Source organism: Arabidopsis lyrata, assembly GCF_000004255.2.
Source record: "Arabidopsis lyrata subsp. lyrata unplaced genomic scaffold ARALYscaffold_3, whole genome shotgun sequence".
NCBI classification, from domain to species: domain Eukaryota; kingdom Viridiplantae; phylum Streptophyta; class Magnoliopsida; order Brassicales; family Brassicaceae; genus Arabidopsis; species Arabidopsis lyrata.
The window spans coordinates 13,053,746-13,076,573 of NW_003302553.1; the positions used below are offsets into that span (position 1 = coordinate 13,053,746).

The 22,828-nt window shown below is 34.9% G+C and overlaps 5 protein-coding genes across 5 annotated transcripts; 1 reads left to right on the forward strand and 4 right to left on the reverse strand.

Annotated features, from left to right (window-relative positions):
• Positions 1-5,735: 5,735 nt before the first annotated feature.
• On the reverse strand, positions 5,736-7,784 carry LOC9321793 (60S ribosomal protein L5-1). Its single transcript, XM_021031651.1, has 7 exons — positions 7,646-7,784; positions 7,207-7,276; positions 6,896-7,114; positions 6,738-6,817; positions 6,540-6,656; positions 6,115-6,419; positions 5,736-6,009 (listed from the first exon to the last, which is right to left on the reverse strand). Exons 1-7 carry the CDS (start codon positions 7,646-7,648, stop codon positions 5,898-5,900), a joined length of 906 nt encoding a protein of 301 aa, XP_020887310.1. The 5' UTR covers positions 7,649-7,784; the 3' UTR covers positions 5,736-5,897.
• Positions 7,785-8,060: 276 nt separating this feature from the next.
• LOC9321794 (glyoxylate/succinic semialdehyde reductase 1) lies at positions 8,061-9,968 on the reverse strand. The gene is made up of 8 exons (XM_021031652.1): positions 9,662-9,968; positions 9,408-9,518; positions 9,201-9,302; positions 9,015-9,116; positions 8,778-8,893; positions 8,611-8,689; positions 8,373-8,543; positions 8,061-8,280 (listed from the first exon to the last, which is right to left on the reverse strand). The coding sequence occupies exons 1-8, from the start codon at positions 9,764-9,766 to the stop codon at positions 8,197-8,199; spliced, it is 870 nt and encodes a 289-aa protein (XP_020887311.1). The 5' UTR covers positions 9,767-9,968; the 3' UTR covers positions 8,061-8,196.
• Positions 9,969-10,641: 673 nt separating this feature from the next.
• Positions 10,642-11,999, forward strand: LOC9321795. The gene is made up of 5 exons (XM_002883579.2): positions 10,642-10,988; positions 11,074-11,137; positions 11,209-11,405; positions 11,580-11,652; positions 11,741-11,999. Exons 1-5 carry the CDS (start codon positions 10,887-10,889, stop codon positions 11,893-11,895), a joined length of 591 nt encoding a protein of 196 aa, XP_002883625.1. The 5' UTR covers positions 10,642-10,886; the 3' UTR covers positions 11,896-11,999.
• On the reverse strand, positions 11,979-14,042 carry LOC9319693 (protein DETOXIFICATION 1). Its single transcript, XM_021032301.1, has 6 exons — positions 13,731-14,042; positions 13,094-13,638; positions 12,917-13,003; positions 12,780-12,836; positions 12,249-12,693; positions 11,979-12,163 (listed from the first exon to the last, which is right to left on the reverse strand). Exons 1-6 carry the CDS (start codon positions 13,974-13,976, stop codon positions 12,113-12,115), a joined length of 1,431 nt encoding a protein of 476 aa, XP_020887960.1. The 5' UTR covers positions 13,977-14,042; the 3' UTR covers positions 11,979-12,112.
• Positions 14,043-16,053: 2,011 nt separating this feature from the next.
• Positions 16,054-18,126, reverse strand: LOC9321796 (protein DETOXIFICATION 3). The gene is made up of 6 exons (XM_002885684.2): positions 17,844-18,126; positions 17,220-17,764; positions 17,038-17,124; positions 16,899-16,955; positions 16,380-16,824; positions 16,054-16,270 (listed from the first exon to the last, which is right to left on the reverse strand). Exons 1-6 carry the CDS (start codon positions 18,087-18,089, stop codon positions 16,220-16,222), a joined length of 1,431 nt encoding a protein of 476 aa, XP_002885730.1. The 5' UTR covers positions 18,090-18,126; the 3' UTR covers positions 16,054-16,219.
• Between the last annotated feature and the right edge of the window lie 4,702 nt (positions 18,127-22,828).

Genomic DNA, 22,828 nt, shown 5'->3' on the forward strand with positions numbered 1-22,828 from the left:
GAGAGGTGGAACTTCTTGATATTAGGTTTAGTTAGTCAATACATTCGAGAGGTGGTTGGCTATACATTAGTGTTTTGAGTTCTAGAACGGTTCGATAAATAATCCTAATTAATTTGCTAGATTTACTATTAGTTTATTTCCTGAGAATTTTTCTAAACCTGACGCTTTAATCTATTTAAATTTTTACCTAATTTAATTGCTTGCTTTGTTTATTTTATTTAGCCTAATTTCGAGAATGTTAGTTTATTGTGTGAACAAAAAAAACTTTGTGGAATTTGACTCTAAAATACTGCAATTGATCTCTTATTTGAAAGAGTAGTCTTAGGTCTAATTTGACTTACATCAAGTAGGTTGGTTAAGCACATGCAAGAAGCATAATCGTGGCTAAGCAGCCACTTACTATATTAGTGTTTCCCAGTTAAGAATATAAATCTTGTTTTCTTGTAATTTTTGTGGCTAATCATGTATTTAACCAAAAATAAATAATTTTAATTCTTTAAACAATAACTAAACTTGAAAAGAAAAGCCAAAATTCAAATAACATGAAATCCAGTTAACAATATCTTACATAACCATTGCAAATTAAATAATACAAAAGACTAACCAAATATACAAAAGAAACCTGAAAACACAATCACATATATTTAAAGACATAGTAAAACACACCAAACATGTAAGACCATCTCCTATGTATATTTCTATTTTTTATTCTAAAATATAGTATGATATTTCTCTAATGTATCACTTCATTTCTTCCTCTAAAATAGAATTAGTATAAAAAATAAAGTATAAAATATAATTGTTCTATATATAGAGTGAGATTGGAAAAAATATTATTCTATAACCGAGTTTAGAAAAAAAAAAAAATAGAGTGGATTGGAATGTTGGAGATGCTCTAAATTGTTTTGGTTTGTTGTTGTAGGAGGGATTCTCCGACTAGTTAGTTAGTTGTTTTGCAAACGTTACATTTGCGGATGAGTTTTTTTTTTTGTCACTTTTGCGGATGACTACAGAAGAATCTCTAAATATTTATGCAGAATTATATGAGTTTGATGGATGTTATATAATCAATTAATAATAGAAAAAGAAGCATCTATAGTTCTACACTGTCCTTGAAAGTTACTAATACTCTGACTTAATACCAGTATTAGAGTATTTATTGGAAGGAAACAACAAAATAAACAACGTGATCGTTTTCAAATCATATGCCATAAAACATAATGATGGACCTTTTTCTCATTAACATAATGGTTTAGCAAACATTAATGAACAACAAGTTTGACCCTTCGCGGAGATCTCGTAAGTGGTGTCATCATTATATTTGGATTAAAAACTATGAATATATTAGCATGTGGCCACATGTAACTACAACATTTGATGAATTGTACAATGCATTAGAGACTAAGCTTATATTTTTGCGATCACTTGCAATATTTAATGGCATGGGCAAAATATTCGTTAGATCCGTTTCGACTCGGTATTCGTTTTGATTCGATTCGAAAAATCCGAATATCCGTAAAATTTTGGAGCAAAGCAAATAGGAAAACGTAGTATTCGTAAAAAACGGAGCAAATAACAAATATTGTTTTTCTAAAAGTCGGATATCCGCTTCGATCCGTAATTTTCGATATATAATAAAAAAAAATATATATATATATATATATATGCATATCATAATATATATTTTTACTTGTATTTGTAAATTCAGTTTTTTATCCTTCGGACTTGTGTTTGTGACATAATTTAATAGTTTTTATTAGTGAAGTGAAATTTATTATTAAAAAAAAATTAATATCCCTTAAAAATAAGAAGTTGGAATCCTGCGACGATTTCTTTTTCCCAAATTTATCTTTTTCTTCGTAGTTTTATACACGAGCGCTTAGCTTTTTAGGGTTTTAATAGGTGCAGAAGTATCGAAGCGGATATTCGCAAATATCACACAAAAATCCGAATATTCGATATTCCGAATATCCGGAAATTTTCGGATCAAAGCAAATCACAAAATCAAGTATTCGATTGAAACGAATCGAATACTGAATATTCCAAATTTTCTGGATATCCGCTTCGTGCTCAGGCCTAATATTTATATGCAGTGTAGTGTGAATACATATATAAGTATTATTGAACAATAATTGTGTAGGCTGGTTTTTTCTTCTATTATTATTGTTTTGTAAATAGCGATAAATCCAAAGAACAAGTCTCGAAGCTCGAGATTCCATTGAACTTTGGATTTAAAATATAGAGATAGGATATTACTAGCGATGGTTTTGAAAATTATTTAAAATATGTTTGGAAAGCAAAGCATGTATTTTGTGGATCAAGTATTGTAAACTATCAAAGTTTGTCTATAAAATTAATCCCGTAAAACTCGAAAGAAAAATATACTTCAGAATTTCTAAATCTCCATCAATTACCTCTTGAATTGACAAGGCAAAATCGTTAAAGATTGATTTTTGTCTTGAATTCCCTTTTATTTTATAGAGAGATTCTAAGTGTCTAGTGGGTGCAATAGACCAGCAAACATCAAGTAAATGAATCAAGATAAATATGAAAAATTGAGACTTCTCTTCTGTCCAAGACCAATAGTCTTGGTCCATGAAGCCAGTGAAAGAAGAGCCACAATGACAATTTATCGGTGCGAGCGAGAATCGATTGCTCTAATACTATGATCGATTGCTTTGAGAGACTTATTGATCTAGTCGTAGAAGATATTTCGAGAGACTTATTCTGTTTTAGTCTTATACAAGTTATTTTTTGAAGATTTCTAAAATGTCTAGTATGTGCTTTTTTGAGTTTTAAAAGTCTAAGGAGAATGAGAAAAAATTACATTATGTTTTATAATGTTTAAAAACATTTTTTGTAGTGAAATATGCGTTGTAATAAAAACATTATATAATATTCTGTAAAATATTGAAGATACTGACTTTTAGTTTCTAATCTATGGAAAATAACACTTACAATACATAATTTTACAAAACCATCAAATGAAATTTTAAAAATTTGGGACCCTTAAATATTCATAATATTATAGATCATAAGGCAAATGCATTTTAGTTTTGTAATAAGGCACTCATTGTTATCTTCGTGGCTAATTAAGCTCTCTTCATCAACAACTACATGAATGTGTTATGTTGTCACATTAGCTCGTCAAAGTTTTTTGTGTCAAATGTTTTGGAGAATAAACTCAAACCAAATCTGCATCCAAAGAACAATCCTCGAAGCTCGAGATTCCACTGAACTTCTGACATCTTGGATTAAAATATACTCCTAGTTTAGAGATAAGCTTTTACTAGTGATGATTTTATAAATCGTTATTACTACTAATTTGTTTTTTTTTTCTTATGAATTTATATAATAAAGACTACTCCGAGTATTATTAAATAGATTAAGTGGAATCCACCATGACATCGCATAACTCTTTTTGCATTCTTGTACCTTGACACATTTCACTTTACTTTGATCTGAGAACTATAAGAAATTGAGAAGTTAAGTTTAATGTTTGTCATTCTCTGGATGCTATCGGTTAATATCGCCCGGTTGTTACTGCGTTCTCTAACTTCTTTATTCAGTTTGAAGCAATTTTCAAAAGTTGAGACTAACCACAGTTGCCTTGGTCCAGACTCCAGTGGTCAATGAGAGAAAAGTGTATGGTACCTGCATTAGCTACCGGAGTTCGAATTCTAATATGGTTTTTCCAGATCTCATGATTAATTTTTAGCCTAAAAAGCCTTTAATATCACATGAGTTACAAAAAAAAAAATTGAGACGGTCAAAATTTGAATTGTGAAAAGAGTAATCTAGTCTCCCCAGAGACTCGTTTTCTGCATCTATGATAGAAGAATCTGGAATATACGGCTAACTTTGATTCTCTTTATGGATTCTTGGCTAATAATTTTGTTGTTTACTCAAGAAGTACTCTAGAGTATATACACTTATTCAAGATCATGCCATACTCTTTTGTGTTTCTTTTCTTTTACAATAGATCTTGTTCTCTCATTTGTAGTTCTTTTGGGACACCAACTATCATATTAAACAAGTTTATTGAGTGAATCGACAATAGCTTAAAGAAACTTGATCTAGTAAATTAAAGTCGACATCTACAAGTAGAGTGAATTCAATATTAGTTAATCAGATTAGGCGGGAATAACCCAACATTAATACAATTTTTTCATACACATGTAAAAACCAACACATCAACAAATCTTTTTTTTTTGTCAACAACTTAAATTAAAGCTCAAAAGAGCCATTCTTGGGGAATGTTGTTTACATATGTGATATGAAGCGGTTCGGTACGAACTTGTCGAGCCAATTTATCCGCTTTTACATTTGCGCTACGAGGAATTAAAGATAAAGAAAAGCTTGAAAATTCTTCCCTGTCACTCTGAAAGTCCTCCAGATACACTGTAAATGCCGGCCATTCGGTTGGAGAAGACACCATCTTCACCAAATCTGAACAGTCTGTAAAGAAAGCTACATCTTGGTTGTCAGCACCAATCATACACTTCATCGCCCAAAGAAGAGCTTCGACTTCTGTATGTAGAGGAGATAGACTTCTACGGATGTTGGCAGCTCCCATGGTTGGCATCTCTCCATTTGATGATGTACAATACCATCTTGTTCCTGAAAAAGTATCGGTTCCTTTCCATGATCCATCTATGAAACAACGATATCCTGAATAATTAGGCTCCAATGAAATTTCCCTCACTCGGTTTCGATTTTCATTATCTAAAAAACCATGGTTATCAGTATGAAGCTCAGTTTGAGCTAGCTGCCACGATTTCGCCTCTTTCTCCGCTAAACGTAAGACCTCTAATGGATCTTTATCCACATTATCAAAGATTTTTTCATTCCTTGCTTTCCAAATGTACCAAATTATCCATGGATAAGAAGATGAATCTACCTATGAAGGTATTCTCCAAAATAGGTGGTCCAAGTTCTCGTAAATAGAAGCCGTAGGAAAAATCCCCGGAACCGAAGGAATTTGAGAAAGAGCCCAAATTTGTCTCGCTGGATGGCATTCAAAAAGTGTATGGTTAATTGTTTCCTCTATAGCGCCACAAGTAATACATCCTGTATCACAATTTATACCTCTCTTTCGCAGATTCTCCGTAACCGGTAAACAACCTGATAAAATTTGCCACAAAAAATGTCATAGCTTTGGTGGACATTGCACCTTCCAAGCATATGCTTTTAGAGGTTTTATATCTGGGCCAAAAAATTTTGAACTGGCATCCAAGTCCTCTATCCGGGCCGTATGGTAACCAGATTTAACCAGCGCGACATCTTCTGGATCAAAGAGCTCCTTCAACAAATCAAATCAAAGTTTATTTTTTATTTATTTTTTTTTTTTTTGGGGCAAATCAAATCAAAGTTATATTTTATATGAAAATGGGATTTCTTTTCATATTCTCCATGGAAACCTCTCAAGCTCTCCCCATAGCTCTTGGAGGAAGGATCACATAGCTTTTTTAGAGAGTTAAGAAATATAAAATAACAACAGTTTGAGATTTACTTATTGGGCTCTCTTATGGGTTTCTAATAACAATCTCAACTTTCCTTATTATTTTTCACAGGCGATTGGGCTAAACAGAGATTTGAACTAGATTTGATTCTATAGATACTGACCAAATTAGAGCAGCGACAAATAGCAAACTACATAAGATGCTAAGATTATAAGAAGGAACTATTGACATGCAAGTTACTGAAAAATGATGGATGGGGATAATAAGAAATAATTTCTTAAAAAAAAATGTATCCTCAAAATCAAAATCTTCGAACACAATTAAAAATGTGAACACAAAAGCAAAGTGTTTTAGTCTGAAAACAGAAAATTTGAGGCATTAAGCTCAAAAGATAAAAAGCTACAAGAGACATGAGATAAAGAAAGCTGGACTGATTTACTCTTCATCGTCCTCATCATCATCATCACCACCTGCTCCATTCAATGCCTTGACTCTCTCGATCAACTTGTTCTTCCTCTCCTCGTACGTCAGTTTCTTCAAGTTGTACCTGTTTTAGTTTATACAACAATCAATCAAAAACACCAAGTGAGATAACAATACACCAATGAGCCAGTACTACAGAAGACTAATAAAGTTGCTTTTGTTTCTTTACCTCTTGTGTTGCTTGGGGGCAGGTTTCTCGGTTTTCTTTGGGTTGGGGTCTGCGCGAATAGCCGCGTGAACCTTCTTGTACAACTCTTCGATGCTCTCAGCTTCAACTCCTTTCTTGATGTATGCACTGAAGTGAGTTTGTAGCTTCTCTGGCTCATCTTCTCCCAACAGCTTCATGTAGTTTGAAACATGGCCACCATAGATGTAGTTCCTGTGGATTTCAGCATCAAGTTGTTTGTTCTCCTTGTTGAATCCAGCAAATCTCTTGTCACTGTGAGGGATATCAAGACCTCCATCCAAAGCACCCTACAGTTTCATGAAGCAAACCAAAACGGAATTAAAGAATTGCCAGTATCATCATTTGCTCAAGAAGAAAAACAGATAAAAACACTTCTAGCATATTAAATAAGAAAACAAGTTAAGTACCTTGAGGGCACCAAACACACGGTTTCCTGTTGTGGTCCTGATAAGTCCGACATCAAGAAGAGCACGGAAAGGTCTCCTCGACTCAGTTGGCTCAATGGAAAAGTCCTCTCCAGTGGCCTGATTCATTGTATGATTTGAGTATTTTAACAAGAGAAAAAAAACTCATGTTTTTCTATTAAATGAAACCCCACAACATACCTCTACATTGCCCTCATACTCGTCATCCATTTCCAACATCTTCAGAACACGGCGAGCCAAAAGGAGGCCAGTACAGTAAGCTACATTACACATAAGTAAACTCATGAACACAGAATCAAACATAAAATTGGAAAACAAAAGCAGGACTAATTCAATACCTGCAGCATAGTTTGTAAGACCAACAGTGAGACCATACTGAGGCAACTCATGTGCGTAAGCAGAAGCTTTAACAATGTCACCAGCAATGCTTGCAGAGACAATCTGTGCCACTATGTCTTTGTTGGTAAACCGGACAACAAAACGGTACTTAGGTGTATTGTACTTGTTCTTATCCTGATTGATAAGACGGATCCTTGCCCTGTAATCAGTCTTCCCATCTACACAAAAATGAAAGAACTTTCAGAAACATATTGAAAATAAGAGAGATTAAACAATATCATCAGAAAAAACGAAATCAAGAATCTAGTACCTCTTCTTCTCCTGAACTTAACTTGGTACCTCTTGAAGTAAGCATTCGACTTGGAGGACTTCACAAACACCTAACAACAACAAATCATCTTAGTTTATTAGTCTAAGATCCAACAACATAACTGTTCTTTCGATGGTAACAAAGATCTAAGGTCAAGACTCCATTAAAACGTATCAGTGACTTCTAAAACAGAACAAAGTCTCAAGCTTTTCCTATTTCAATTCTCTAATAAGTTATAAAACCAAAAACCCATGAAGTAAAACATCTATAAAGGTGGATACAACGATAGAATCGTGAATTCTCGTTACCATATCTAAGCAAAAGAAATGCAGGAGATCTCTATATGAAATGAAGATCAAAATACGATTTTCTTAAGAGAAGATTAAGAAGAAACGATGGAGAAATGAGAAGAGATAGAAAGATTGAAGGTAGGGTTTACCATTGTTTGATTCCTCTAGCAACGAGAGGCTTTGCCTGTGAGATTGAGAGTGACGAGAAGACGAGAGGCGGAATGACCTAAATGCGACATCTTATAAGACAAAACCCTAGAAAATTCCTCTTGGGCTGAAAAGGATTTAATGGGCTTGAGTTGTTGTATTAGTAATGGGCCCATGGGCTTTATAGGTACCTTTCTCTACTCCACCCATTTTATAGCCTAATCCGTTTTTACGCTTTAGAGGTAAAGTGAGAAAAGTTTCACAATCCAACGAAATTCTACCTCTGTTTCACACTGAGTAAATAAAAATGAAGAACTTTGCTCTATTTTGTTGGTTCTGTTTCGATCCATTTGCTCTACCTCTGGATCATTCAATTTGCTTAGCGTATGGATAATTCAATTTGAGTGATTTCAGATGGATTGTGGTTAAGACTTTTTATTTGGTGAAGGATTTTAAATGTGTTTTGGCCAAATGAGTAATCTCTATCTGGGAAGATAACAATCATTTAAGTAACTCAAGCCAATCCAAATGAGTGGATGTTTTCAACAGTTTGCTATTCGCGGGAGAATTTCACAGCTTCAATCACCGCAGAGAAGTCGAGATCTCCCAGTCCCAAGCTTCTCGCCTTCTTAAAAGCCTGTCGAAAACCGAAACTTTTTTTTTGTCAGATCAATGCTAAGAAGACAATCCAGAGGAGAGCCAATCTGTTCTTGTGTCTGAGTAACTGACCTCATTCGCAGCCGCGGCTACAGGCATGGAAACAGCATTTTCATCGCCAAGAGCAAGAGCTAGCCTCATGTCTTTCTGCTGATGTTTCAGTGGAAATGCTGGTGGGTAACTGCTCTTATTCATTGAAGGTCCTTTGCCCTTGAACATGGGGTTGGTCATTGCGCCAAGATCCTGCCCATAGCAAAACCGATTTAACCAACAGCATTATTTCAGAGCTTGCAAAGTATGATCATCTCACCAGGATATCCAGAAGAGTGTCAGAGCTAAGTCCACTCTTGTCAGCCAATACAAGCCCCTCGGAGAATGCATTCATCATGCTGTATCAGACGGGAAAAGATAGTATCATGAAGTCATGTTCCATTCATACTACTAACGATAGTAATCGTAAAAGAGACGGACATTTACCTTCCCATTATCATGTTCACTATTAGCTTCATCTTAGCTCCGTTTCCAACTTGTCCCAAGAAAAACGATCTCTTCCCCAAGACGTCAAAAACTGGAATTGATTCCTCAAATAGCGCCTTGCAAGAAAACATTAAACACAAACGAATTATAGCGGCATATCGAGAGTTCCTACTAAGTCCAACTAAAACAGTTCTCGAGATCCATCAATCGATCCAGAAGTATAGTTTTGAGTTGTACCTTGTCACCAGCAGCAAGGATAATGAGTTGGCCATCTTCAGCTGGCTTTTTGCTACCTGAAACCGGACCTTCTACGAACCAACCACCCTTCCCCGTGATTGCCTGCCAATATCCAACACAGCTATATCAAACTAATCAACCTTTTCTTAGTCTAAACATCATCAGCTAAAGTACAAAAGATTCAACCTCATTGATCTTTAAAGAAGTCTCTGCATCAACAGTTGACATATCGATATAACCTTTTCCTTCACATATCTGCTCCAAAACACCGCCTTTATCGAAAACAACCTAATCAAATCAAACAACCGGAAATTGTAACTATTTTCGATACTTCATATCAATCATCACCAATGCTAAAACACACACAAAAGTAGCAAAAAGGATTCAAAATACCGAAAGAGCAGCACAAGGATCAGAGAGCATAGCAATAGTGTATTTGCATTTCTTGATTACTTCAGCTGGACTCTCACATACTGATGCACCATGCTCCACAAGTTCATCACACTGTCACACAATCATCAACATTCCCCAAAAATTGCATTAAATTAATCAAAGTTTCCAACTTTATCAGATCTGAACTACCAAAACTAAATCAGACAAACCATTATCCATTAACACAATCAAAAGCAGAAAATTTTGTTTTTTACCTTGGAGAGTGTTCTGTTCCATACAGTGACTTTGAATCCATGTTTCAATAGATTCATTGACATGGCTTTACCCATGATACCCAAACCCAGAAACCCTACCTCCATTTTTTCTCTCTATCTCTGCGATTATAGTGCTTAGTGATGATGGTCTGAGAATGATAAAGCCGGAGCCTTTTTCTAATCAGAGAACCATTATCATCAAACACTTCATTCAAAAGACTGTATTTACAATTTACTCCCTAAAGTTTGGTTCGTTTTGCATCTCTAACTGGCAGCTTAAGAAGACCGAACAGGATTTCGCCACGTGGATGAAGTTGGCTAAAACTCCACTGTCGTGGTGGGAATCTTTTTTTTTCTAATCAGTGTGGGCACGTGAGAAGTTCCCAATCAAATTTATTTGCAGAGTTCCACCCTGAAGTTATAGAAGAATTATTCATTTTGTCTAATATTTTAAGAAAGTTTCATTTAGTCCATCATTCTAATTTTTTTTTTTTTTTTGACATTTTTAGATCGATAAGACTCGATCCATAATCAATCCCTACTACGCAGAGTAACGCGATTTAGTGGAGTCAAACTCTGATGAGGAAGTCAGAGTAAAATGAACTCAACTACTTGACTAAAGGCACATCCTCATCCATCATTCTAATCTTAATGGCTTCTTTTCTATTTTTGTGCTCTTACAATTCGGGAGATCTACGGTAAACAATTTTCTTCTATATATATAATATGGTAGTTCCGAACTTCGGCTCATAATCTCTTCCAGAATTCGAAAATTCAGCTTTTAGATATTCCGGTTTAAAGAATAACACTACGGTATGCGGATGTCATTTCTAAACTACAAGTAAACCTAAGTTTTTTTTCTTCTATAATATTAGGATTTTTTCTGCTTTAAAAACTCTTTTAATTCTTTTTCGGGTTTAAGGTTAATATCTGTTTTTCTAAAATGAATAAAATTAGTCTTTGGACTTTGGAAGTATTTAGGGAATGCAAGTGCTTTTTTTTTTTTTTTTTTTGTTATGTTATCTCTTTTTTGTGTGTGTGGTTGGCGACTCTTAGGCTCAGCCTTTTGCAAATTTGCCTCTCGTCTTATTTCCTCTTCTTTTCCTTTGCTTTGGGCCACTAGTCTTTCGCTTGAGGGAGAGATGGAGAAAAACTGAGAATTTGAGAATAACGAAACTTGTTATCGTTGAAGAAACTCAATTACAGTTTCGGTTTCTTCCTGAATATGGCAGCAATAGCAGGAGGATCATTTGGAGTCCCAAGCTCTCGTATCTCTATAGCCACTCCAACTCTCTCTTCCTCTTCTTTGCTTCCACCACTAACATTGGTCTGTAATGTCTTCCATTTCCATGGACTTTGTATCTCATTTGACTCATTTGAATTGACTCTGTATGATTCGTCTTTCCTTGTAGCAATCAGTTACTAGAAAGGATAACCTTTTGCGGTGTGCCGTGCAAGAGTCTTCCACTTCTGCTGGTAACGATTGATGCATAAAACAGAATGTTTGGTTCAATAACACGAGAATAACTTTCTTGTTCTCTTCCTAGTCACTACTGAGAAGAAAGATAAAGAAGACAAAAATGAGTCAACAGTGGCGGTTCCGGCAAAGAAACCTAAACCCGCAGCTGCGGTGGCGAAACCGCTGAGACAAATGATGGAAGAAGACGTGATTCCTCCGTTAAAAGCCATTCTTGAATCTCAAGACGATATCTCTGAGATCGATTTATCTTACCAAGACGATAAGGTTTCTTGATTCTAACTTTTTATTTTTTGTTTTTCATTGAATTATGGGGCCATGCTTATCTACACTATATCGTTCCAATTTTATCGGATGTCCTCGAAATGACTTCTTGATTCTAACTTGTAAGACACTTATCATTGATTCATATCTCTAACTAACTTGTGTTATTTGAGCCAGTTGGAAGGTTTTTTCTTGAAGAAAAGTATTCCATATTCCTTTTGGGCCTTCTTCCCTACTGGAAACCTTACAGGTAATTAGTCATTAAATCTTTTTCTTCAGATTCTTGCAGAAAATTTCAATGCTAACATTATGTCTTTGGTTTGTGTTTCTTAAAACAGGAGCAAAAGGATTTTCAATATCCTCACACGGGTCAGGTCCGAGCACCGTGGAGCCGTTTCTCGTTGACGAGAGGAAACCAACCGCAAACCACGTTGTGTTTTGGGTCGAGAAGCGCCTCGCTGCGCAAGGGATCATTCCCGTTTGGAACCAATGATGTTTTTATTCACTTGTAATTATTACATTTGTATACCAACTAAAAATTGAAGAAAACATAAAAATCCTTGTCTCAAAAATGGATTAAGAAACACATGGCCCTCTTTTAGAATGTCTAGTTAGAGCTTTTAAACATGGCCTACAAATATAGATATATAAACATCTTTTAGCATAAGGCATACAAATAGTTTGAGACAACTATGAGAAACATCATTTGTTTAAGCCAATCTATTTTCAGTTGAGTCTATTCTCTTCCTAGCCTTCTCAGCCTGCAAAATCATATAATGTAGAAGTTTAAAAAAAGAATAGAATGTAGAAGTGTAAAAAACTGAAATGGCTAATCTTATATTTTACCTGTTCCTTCCAATTTATGGAAGTTGTGACAATAGCCAGTATAGTAGCTTGTACAGTTGATCCAACCACAACACCGCACCAAAGTCCTTTTCCGTTCAACCCACGACTGAAAGCTAAGTAAATTCCAACAGGAGCTCCTACGAGATAATAAGAAACAGTATTGTTCCAAGCTCCAATGTGTTGCCACCCACTTCCTCTAGCAACCCCATTAAGAACTGCTGTGAAGCCGTCGAGGATGAAAGAGAGACAGAGCAAAGGAGTCAGGTCAGCGACATAGTCCAAAACTTCTTTGCTGTTGCTGAATGCGTAGCCTATGATGTTCCTGAAGGCGAAGAGAAGTATGCTAAAGAAAGCTGATTCTACTATCCAGAGACAAAGCCCTGCTAATACTGAAACCCTAGCAACTTGAGGATTCCCAGCTCCCAAATTGTTTGATACACGTGTGCTGCAAGAAACCAATCACTAAATGTTTAGGGAAGGATTATCCATAGTAAGATGAAGATGTTCTGAATGATAGAATTGAGATCATACCTCACAGCCGCGGCGACTCCAGCTGCAATCACATAGTGCAAAGTTTCTATTGTAAGACTGAAAAGAAGAAAATAGGATTAATACTTTTAAATAAAGAGGATACAAAAGATGAAAAGAAGTCTTTGTATATTATTTACCATATGGAAAGAACAGAGGTCTCGAGTTTCGGGTTAGGGAGAAGACCTGAGCAGAGTATGAGTATCTCAAATAGCCACCATTCTAGGCTATTAAAAGAAAACAGAGAAAATGCAAGCGAGATAAGAAGAAGCATTAGGGTATGTAACTTGACGGACAAACAACTTCAAATAACTTACCAAATCATTGCAGCTGATGGGATTCCGTATTGGAAGAACTGCTTGATAGAAGACACAAAATTTTCGGATACAAATCCGCGAGTCTTCTCGCAGGAGCTGGAGAATTTCACATAACATGAGAGTATCACAGCGTAAAACCAGAAAGACACACTAGTAGCCATGGCAGGTCCATTACTTCCCAGACCAAACAAGAAAACCAAAGTCCAACAAACAAAAACGTGGAACAAAAGGGTAGTCACGGCAGTGAAGAGCAGAGGAAGAACCAGCCCTTGTGTCAGCAGAAACCGGGACAGTGGTATGACGATCGCTTGGCCGAATAAAGTCGGTATGAGCCAAAAGGCGTAGGAGCCAGCGATTCTTGAAATTTCAGGGTCTTGTCCTAGAGCAATCAAGATCTTTTCAATGTAAAGCCAGATAATTGATATGAGGAAACAAATTGTTATGTTGGAAGCAATTGCAGAGTATGCGTAAGTTCCGATTTTGTCGTATTGTTTGGCTCCATAAGCTTGGCCACAAAGAGTTTCAAGTGCACCCACTAATCCACACTGCAAAAATAATTGAAGCGTTTTCAATACTTTGAGAGTAAATTGGATTCCTGAATTGAAGAAGTGAGAGTACTCATAGCATAATTAATTACCATAATGCTGAAACCGGTGACGTTTGTGAAGGAGGTTGCAAGAGCCACACCGGAGAGCTGGAGCTCGCCGTTGTGGCCAGCGACCATGACTGAGATGACAGGCAATAAGTACTGAGCAATGGTCACGGTGGCCATAGGAGCGGCCAAGCGGCTCAGTTTCTTTAGCTCGACGGTTAATTGATTTGTTTGCCATGTGACTGGAGAGGGGACTAGAAGCTCGTCTCTCGGAAGAAATGGCTCCTCCATTGTTATCTTTCTAATGTTTTAGGCCTTGCCTTTGATTTAAAGATGATATTATATCTTTATAGACCGACTAAGTCAAATAGTCAATAAACAACAAAGGCAACTCGAACTACAAACGTGGTGACGAAGTAGATATAAAAGAATAGTAAGATAGCAAAATCGTTTTGACTTGCTGAAAATATAGAAACTAGTGGCACACAAAATGACATGACATTAGTGTTAATACTGTTTAATGCTTTACTAGAAAACAACCCGCACTATGTGCGAGATGAAACAATTTAAGTAAAACTATTATACGTAAAATTATTATATGGGATCCAAATTCCGTTTGTATAAAACAAAATATATATAACAAAAGTTTTTTGTTTTATTCAAATTTGCAAATAATTTGTATAAAATTTTTTACTCACCCGTAAAATATTTGAGCGAGGTAAATACTTCCTTGTGGAGAAAATATTGATGAAATATTATCATTTATGGCACATATATCTTTTTGTGTATTTAATAATTAAATTCATATATTTTTTGTTACATGTGACCGCAGTCATCAAACATCAAAACTAAAATGCTTCACTATATGATTACATGTAGACTCTTGGTAAAAAAATTCATTAATATTTGATCAACTAAATAAAACCTTAGAGATTGAAAGTATTATGGGTTCCATATATATTCCACAATATCATTCCTACATTTTCTAATTCTTAAAAGTTTTAAATCGATATTTCATATAAAGTATCATAATTTCTTTATATTTATATTTTCGTAAGGATTTTTTTGGATAAGTTAATTAATATATCTTAATATTCTTTTGTTTTGTATATGGTAATATTATACGAATATGGTAAAATGATAGAGTCCATAATGAGAGTTTTGAGGTAATTATAAATTCCGTTATTAACTTATAGTTACCAAATACTATAATCAGTGGAAGAATTTGAATTAAGTGGAATCGTGGTAACCAATATAATGGATTGATGTAATTTTTTTTGGATTAATTAATGAGTAAAATAAGTGTTATTAATATCAATGGCAAATTGATGTAAATAGTATAGTAAAGGATGGACAATTAATTAAATAGGTTAAGGAGCTCTATAAACTCGACACATCATCATGACATTTTCGTTAATCACATGTGAGGGTAAGATTATTTTTTAAAAATGTTTCTCAATTAATATATAAGGGATATCAAGAACATATGTGAAGACTAATACTCTTATTTTTCAGAGAGTTTGGACATTCAATCTTGTGTTAATTACTTGTGTGGAGTTTAAGCACCAAATCAATATTTGGCGAATCCTTTATCGTCATTTCCTTAGCTTAAGTTCTGATTCTTTAGACCAATTTTAAGGACATTTGGATCTGATTTTACAAAGGTTTTAGTAAATAATTTTGTGGTTGAAAATAGTAGTGGCAGCCACTCTCAAATAGAATCCAAAGTTTCGTCAGAGATTTGTCGTGAAGGTTCGAGTTTCAAAATCTGAACAGTATTGAATTATGAGCCTAAAAGATCTCTCGGAAATGGTTCACAAAGAAGTTATATTGGTAGAAGATTGCGGTTATAGTCACAAAGACTAGAAAATAAATTTATTGGGAATGACTATAAAATTAAGGGGAATTGTAAGAATGACTTGTGAAAAAATTAGAAAAAATGTTTTTGGATAAATGATAAGTATACTCGAGTAATTTATATTATTTAAATAAAGTACATTGAGAGTTCGAAGAAGATTTTTTTTTTTTTTTTTTTTTTTTTTTTTTTTTTTTTTTTTTTTTGCAAAGGCATGCATTTTCCTCATTTTATTTGGTCATAAGATCATTATATTAGTTTTTATTTTTAAACACACAACTATTATGTTAATTTTAAATAGATTCAAGAACTTTATGTTTTATGATTTGTCAAATAGCAAAAACTAAAATAAAAATTATTGTGGGTAGTTTTTTGTGGGTTTTTGCCTTTTGGTTAATCATAATGACAGTTTGGTTAATACAATAGTTTATTTTAGCAAGGGTGATATGAGTTTTCCCCCACATATTTGTCTTCTTCTAATTATCTCATTTTGGAAGGTGTAGTTAACTAATATAACGAAAGAACAATGTCATTTTAAGTAATTTCACTAAGAAAAAACATACACATAAATCTTTTAAGAACATTTTTATAACACATCAAATACACCATATATGCAATTTTGCTCAAGAGTCAAGACCTACAAAAATAGTTTGAGATAGCTCTCAGAAACACCCTTCTTTTAAGCCAATCTATTTTCAGTCGAGACTATTCTCTTCCTAGCCTTCTCAGCCTGCAAATCATAGATTCCAAATTCCAATTACTTCATCAAAGAAAGAAAATAAAAGAATATTCAAGTGTAACAAGCTAAAATGGCTAATCTTCTATTTCAGGTTTTTTACCTGTTCCTTCCAATTTATGGAACATGTGACGAAAGACAGTATAATGGCTTGCACAGCGGATCCGACCACAACACCGCACCAGAGTCCTTTTCCGTTAAACTCACGATTAAAAGCTAAGTAAACTCCAACCGGAGCTCCTACGAGATAATAAGCTACCACGTTGTTCAAAGCTCCAATGTGTTGCCAACCACTTCCCCTAGCAACCCCATTAAGAACTGCGGTAAATCCGTCGAGAACAAAGGAGAGACAGAGCAAAGGAGTTAGGTCAGCCACATAGTCCACAACTTCTTTGCTGTTGCTAAATGCGTAGCCTATGATGTTCCGGCAGGTGAAGAGAAGTGTGGTAGAGAAAACTGATTCTACCAGCCAGAGACAAAGCCCTGCCAATACTGAAATCCTAGCAACTTGAGGAATTCCAGCTCCCAATTTGTTTGATACGCGTGTGCTGCAAGAAACCAAATGACTAATGTTGAGGAAGGAATTGTTGAACGTGTCTATGTTTGAAAATTGAGATCATACCTCACAGCCGCCGCGACTCCAGCTGGGATCACATAGTGCAAACTTGCTGTTGTAAGACTTGCGTAAAAGAAATAGGATTCATTAGTTTTTAATAAAGATAAAAAGAAGTTCTTTTATATGATATATTATATATACTTACCAAATTGAAAGAACAGAGGTTTCGAGTTTTGGGTTTAGGAGAAGACCTGAACAGAGGATGAGTAGCTCAAACAGCCACCATTCTAGGCTATTAAAGGAAGACCAAGGAAACGCAAGCGAGATAAGAAAAAGGATTGGTTGTTGTATGTAACTTGACCAACAAGAAACTAAAAAATGGCTTACCAAAGCATTGCCGCTGATGGGACTCCGAAATGGAAGAACTGCCTGATACAAGACACGAAATCACTGGATACAAATACGCGAGTCTTGTCGCAGGAGCTGGAGAACCTCACATAACATGAGAGAATCACAACATAAAACCAGAAAGATACACCAATAGCCATGGCAGCTCCATTGCTTCCCAGACTAAACGCGGAAACAAAAGCCCAGCAAACAGGGATGTGGAACAAAAGAGTGGTCAGGGTAGAGTAGAGCAGTGGAAGAACCAACCCTTGTGCTAGCAGAAACCGAGTCAGTGGTATGAAAAACGCATGTGCGAACAAAGCCGGTATGAGCCAAAAGGCGTAGGAGCCAGCAACTCTGGAGATGTCAGGGTCTTGACCGAGAGAGATTAAGAGCTTTTCGATGTAAATCCATAGAATTGATATGAGGACACAAATAGGGATGTTAGAGACCGTTGCAGAGTATGCGTAGGTTCCGATTTTTTCGTATTGTTTGGCTCCATAAGCTTGGCCACAAAGAGTTTCTAGGGCACCCGCTAACCCAAACTGCACAAAGAATTGACGTGTTATCAAGAGTCAACTTGTCCTTGAACTTAAGAGGAGAAAGTAGTTATAGCATCATTACCAAAATACTGAACCCGGAAACGTTTGTGAAGGAGGTTGCAAGAGCGACGCCGGAGAGCTGGAGCTCACCATTGTGGCCAGCGACCATGACTGAAATGACAGGCAATAAGTACTGAGCAATGGTCACGGCGGCCATAGGAGCGGCCAAGCTGCTCACTTTCTTCAGCTCGACGGTAACCTGACCACTTTTCCATGTGGCTTTACAGGGGGAAAGTTGCTCATCTTGCAGAAGAAATGGCTCTTCCATTGTTGTCTTCCTAGCTAGTGTTGAAAGCCTTGCCTATAATTTCTGATGATATTCTTCTATCTTTTATAGACAAACGACGAAAACCAATGTCAATGTCAACGTAGACTTTTCCTTTTGGAAATTATTGGGAATAGAATATTAAATTTACACGACTCTTAGCTCAACCAATAGAAAGCATTCTATATTTTCCACCGAAGATCCTCAAAATGTATATTATTAAAAAGTGATAGCATCAATCTACAATACAAATGGTGGACGTTGTGGTCAACAGTCATCCAATACACTTGGGGACCAAGTTCTGATAATCAATCACTAAACAACAAAAGCAACTTGAAAAGATTACTTGGGAATCAAGTTGGAACCATCAGAGATTAAATCTGTTTCAACAATCTATCAAATAAAAAAAAATTGTTTTAACAAAAAGAATTTCTTTTAAATAGCAACTACACAGTGCAAACATGTGCGCATTTTTCTTAAGATAAAAAGGACCCAATTTGTTTTTTTAATAAGAGATTTTTTTTTTAATTTTTTTTTTTGCTAAGGACTCTTTCATAAATTAAGACGTGTATGTTTGAGGTTCAAAGTTCTAAAAGGTGCATTTTTAACACATTAACATATGCCATGTTAGCGGGAAAAGCCGACTGTTGCTATCATGGATTAGTAATAAAGTTGTCTATAGTAAATTGATGTGTTTTAGAAGTAAAATTTTCTATCATAAATATAGTGCAGGCAAACTCGTCAATTAAAAACCCGAATGATGTAGGAAAGTATTGCGTCGTAAAATTGTTACTAACACCGTTCATCATAATCATATATATTACATAAATAGATCTATTCGATGGATATTAGCACCAAAAAACAAAAGGAAAAAATTAGATTGGGTATCACTTTTCAGAGAAAGTTTAAGCCCAGTACCACATTTGGGAAAAGCTTTTGAAATGTACCACATTTCAATGCCACATGCTTAAAGCCGGACGAAATTACCTTTGATGGAGAGAGAAGTGTGTGTCAGAGAAAGGGACAACTTGGGACAGAAGGGAGCAGTCTGCATTTAATGCTGCACGTTTACAAAATTTTTGCCGTCCTTTTTGTCTCTCTCCTGGCGCATTGGTAACCGTTTTCGTCTCTCTGTCTGGTAAAACGAAGTTGTCCCCGAGTAAATCCAGATCTTCGTCTTCGGCTCTTTGGCAGAATAAAATAAAGATCAAGTTGTCCCCGAGTTAATCAAGATATCTGGCTGGTAAAACCACACCATCTGGCGATGATAATTAAGAGATGTTGTCCCCGAGTAAATCCAGATCTCTGCAGGCTGGTAAAACCATATCATCTGGGATTCATGATAATAGAGCAAGCTGATGAAATCGGGGACAAGATCTAGACGCAACAGAGAATTTTCAATCGGGGACAAGTTCTAGAGACAAAACAAAAGCGTTTATTATGAGACAAGATCTAAATAAGAAAGAGAAAGGGAAAGTGAGAGAGAGACGAAAGTGTTTTGTGTTTCTCTGAGGGGGATAATGATGTGGGGTTAAAGTGCACGGATCTCGAGGGATGAGAGATTAATAGGGAATAGAAAAAGTGGATGTTGTGAAGTAGTGAAGGCAAAATGGTAACTTTGCATGTAAATGTGGTATGATTTGAAAGAAAGATAGGAATGTGGTAGATTTTGAAAGAAATTGGGAAAAAGTGGTACATTTGGCAAAAATCCCAAAAAAAAAGTCTATCCGATGGATAAATATTATTTATAATAAAAATAGATGAAATACTTTTAATAGTTATGTAACAAACGATATATATATATATACTAGGATATGACCCGCGGTACACCGCGGGTTAAATAATTTTTTTTTGTGTGTTTATTTATAACTTGATTATTTTGTTATATATTTGATTAAGAAATTTTTTGTTTATAATCTTATGATTGATTGTATTTGGTTTGTAATAAAAGCTAGATTTTATTCCGCGGTGTACTGCGGATTGATATTTTTGTAACTAAAAAATTTAAATTTTAAGTTGTAGTTGTTTTGTTAATATTATTTGTTTTGTTTAGTGTTTATGATTGTATACTTGTATTTTATTTGTTAACTCTAGGATTTCACCCGTGGAACATCATCACGTATTAATATCAACTCAAACCTTTCCCACCATATAACTCCGTTCCATGAAATAAAACATCATTTTGTTATTTTTCTTTTTTTAAATATTTTATTTAAAAATATATATAATTCGAGTCAATTTAAAATTTGCCTATAAATTTTCCCATATATTTATATAAATTTTTATACAGTTCAAATATTATTAATATTATAATTTATAAAAGAATTGAAATATTATAAATACTTTAAAGGTTTTCTAAAATTTAAATATTTAAATACTATCACAAAGTTCAAAATTAAGTAAGTTTAACTAAATTTTAGAAATAACTTAAAAATGCATCTATACAAAAAAATGTGTCAGGATTTAACCCGTGGTTTACCGCGCAATAATTTTTATTTAAATATAATTGAAAAAACTGTATAGTTAAAGTTAGTGTTTTATGGTTTTCATATTATTAGAACTAGGTGATTGCCCGCGCGCATGCGCGGGAAGAATGCTGTATGAATGGTAAAATCATGTGAAATAAGGGATTGTTTAGGTGTTACTTGGTAGTGTAAGAAAAATATGGTAAATTGTTTAGGATTTAGTGTGGTAAAATTATGGAAAATGATGAAATTAAAAAATTCAATAATATTATAAATGCTAAAAAAATAATAATAAATCATCTTTTAAAATCATTCACCAACAAAATAAGAAATCAACGAACATCATCACTCCATGGCATTCTCCTTCCGTGTGATAATCGGTACTTGGTCATTTTCAGGATTCCTGACATCCGATTTAGAACACCATAAACAGTGAATGTCCAGTCGCCAACTTTAGAGTTTTGATTGTAAACGGAAAAAAAAAATACTTACCAACAAAGCATCTCGTCGGTAATACTGAAATCCGGATTCAACATAATCCTCGTACTTCCGGTAACATTGGTACATCTCCACCTATGTTCCTGTGATAGCTCTAATTTCACAAACTTGATAATACATATCACTGTGTTACGTGAACGATGCTTCCATAAGTCATAGAACTCGACTGCAAGGTCACCCGTTAAACGACACTCTAGATGGATACACCTAATTTTAAGATTTGAAGAAGTCATAAGACTTTATATTCTGGTTTAAATCTTTAAAAGAATAGTGACTTACTCAGTATCACGTAAATCAAAGTACAGCTCAAAATATCCTCCTTGAGAATGTTCCACGGAAGGAACAAAAACCAACTCTCTCACGTTGAAAATTTTGCCAACAACATCTATGAAACACACACATGAATAATACAGTCAGAACATGAACCGCAAATAAACTCCAAAAGCACAAATAAATTTACAAATTAGGCTTACCAACGCAAATATTCGGATTAACAATACCACTCAATATACTCACAAACTCAGTTAGATTGAAATAGGTTCTACTGGAGCACATATTAATACTTTGCACTAAAGTGTCCGAACGAAACACGATCTTGAATCTATGCGGTACTGGTCTCAATATGCTGTTAACCCGTGATACATCAAAATTTTTAATGCTCACCCACTCATCGATTATCAATCTTGAAAGATAATTATCAATTAATTCATCACGAACAACGGCTTGGATTTGGGTGAACTGCAAATAAAACGTTAAAGACAAAACCAATTCAATTTAATATCGAAAACATGTATAGAAGGTAAGTTATCAAAAAACTAACATGCTCGTCACCCAAAATCATATTGAGCTCTCTACCCGTGCCACGCGAAACAGACCAACAATTCAAAATCTTCACCGAGACAGACCACTCACCCATGTTAGGGTTAAGAGACGCAATACGAAAATAACCACCATCACATGGATCAGAGGTAAAAGGTATCATTGTAGAACGCATATAAAAAGATTTCTACGTTTGTCAATAGTTTTTTCGTGAGCTTGTAGATAACCGTCAATTTTGCTCCTTTTTCGTTATCATTGTTATAGCCAAACTCATCAATCATCAAACGATTTCTAGGTTTATAAAGATCTCTTTCATTAGACTGTAGAAAGCCGTCAATTTTGGTTCTCTTGTTTTGTTTTCATGATTATAGCCAAACACATCAATGAGCAAATAATTTCTACATTTATCAAGTTCTTTTTCATGAGCTTGCAGAAAACCGTCAATTTTGATCATTATTTTTCGTTATTATAGTTATAGTCAAACTCATCAATCTGCAAATGATTTCTATGTTTATCAAGTTCTCTTTCATCGGATTGCAGAAAGCCGTCAATTTTGTATCTCTTGTTTTGTTATCATGGTTATAGCCACCATCATCAATGAGCAAATAATTTTTACGTTTATCAAGGGCTCTTTCATTAAGTTGCAGAAACCCATCAACTTTTTATTTTTTAATCATGGTTATAGCCAAACTCATCAATCAGCAAATGATATTTATGGTTATCAAGGGCATTTTTACAAATTTGCAGAAAACTGTCAATTTTACCTATTTTCTGTTATAATGGTTATAGCAAAACTTTTCAATTAGCAAATAATTTATACATTTATCAAGAGCTCTTTCATCAAATAGGAGAAAACCCTCAATTTTGCTCTCTTGTTTTTCTGTTATCCAGGTTATAGCCAAACTCACCATCAACAATTGATTTCTACGTTTATCAAGAGCTTTTTCATGAGGCTGCTTA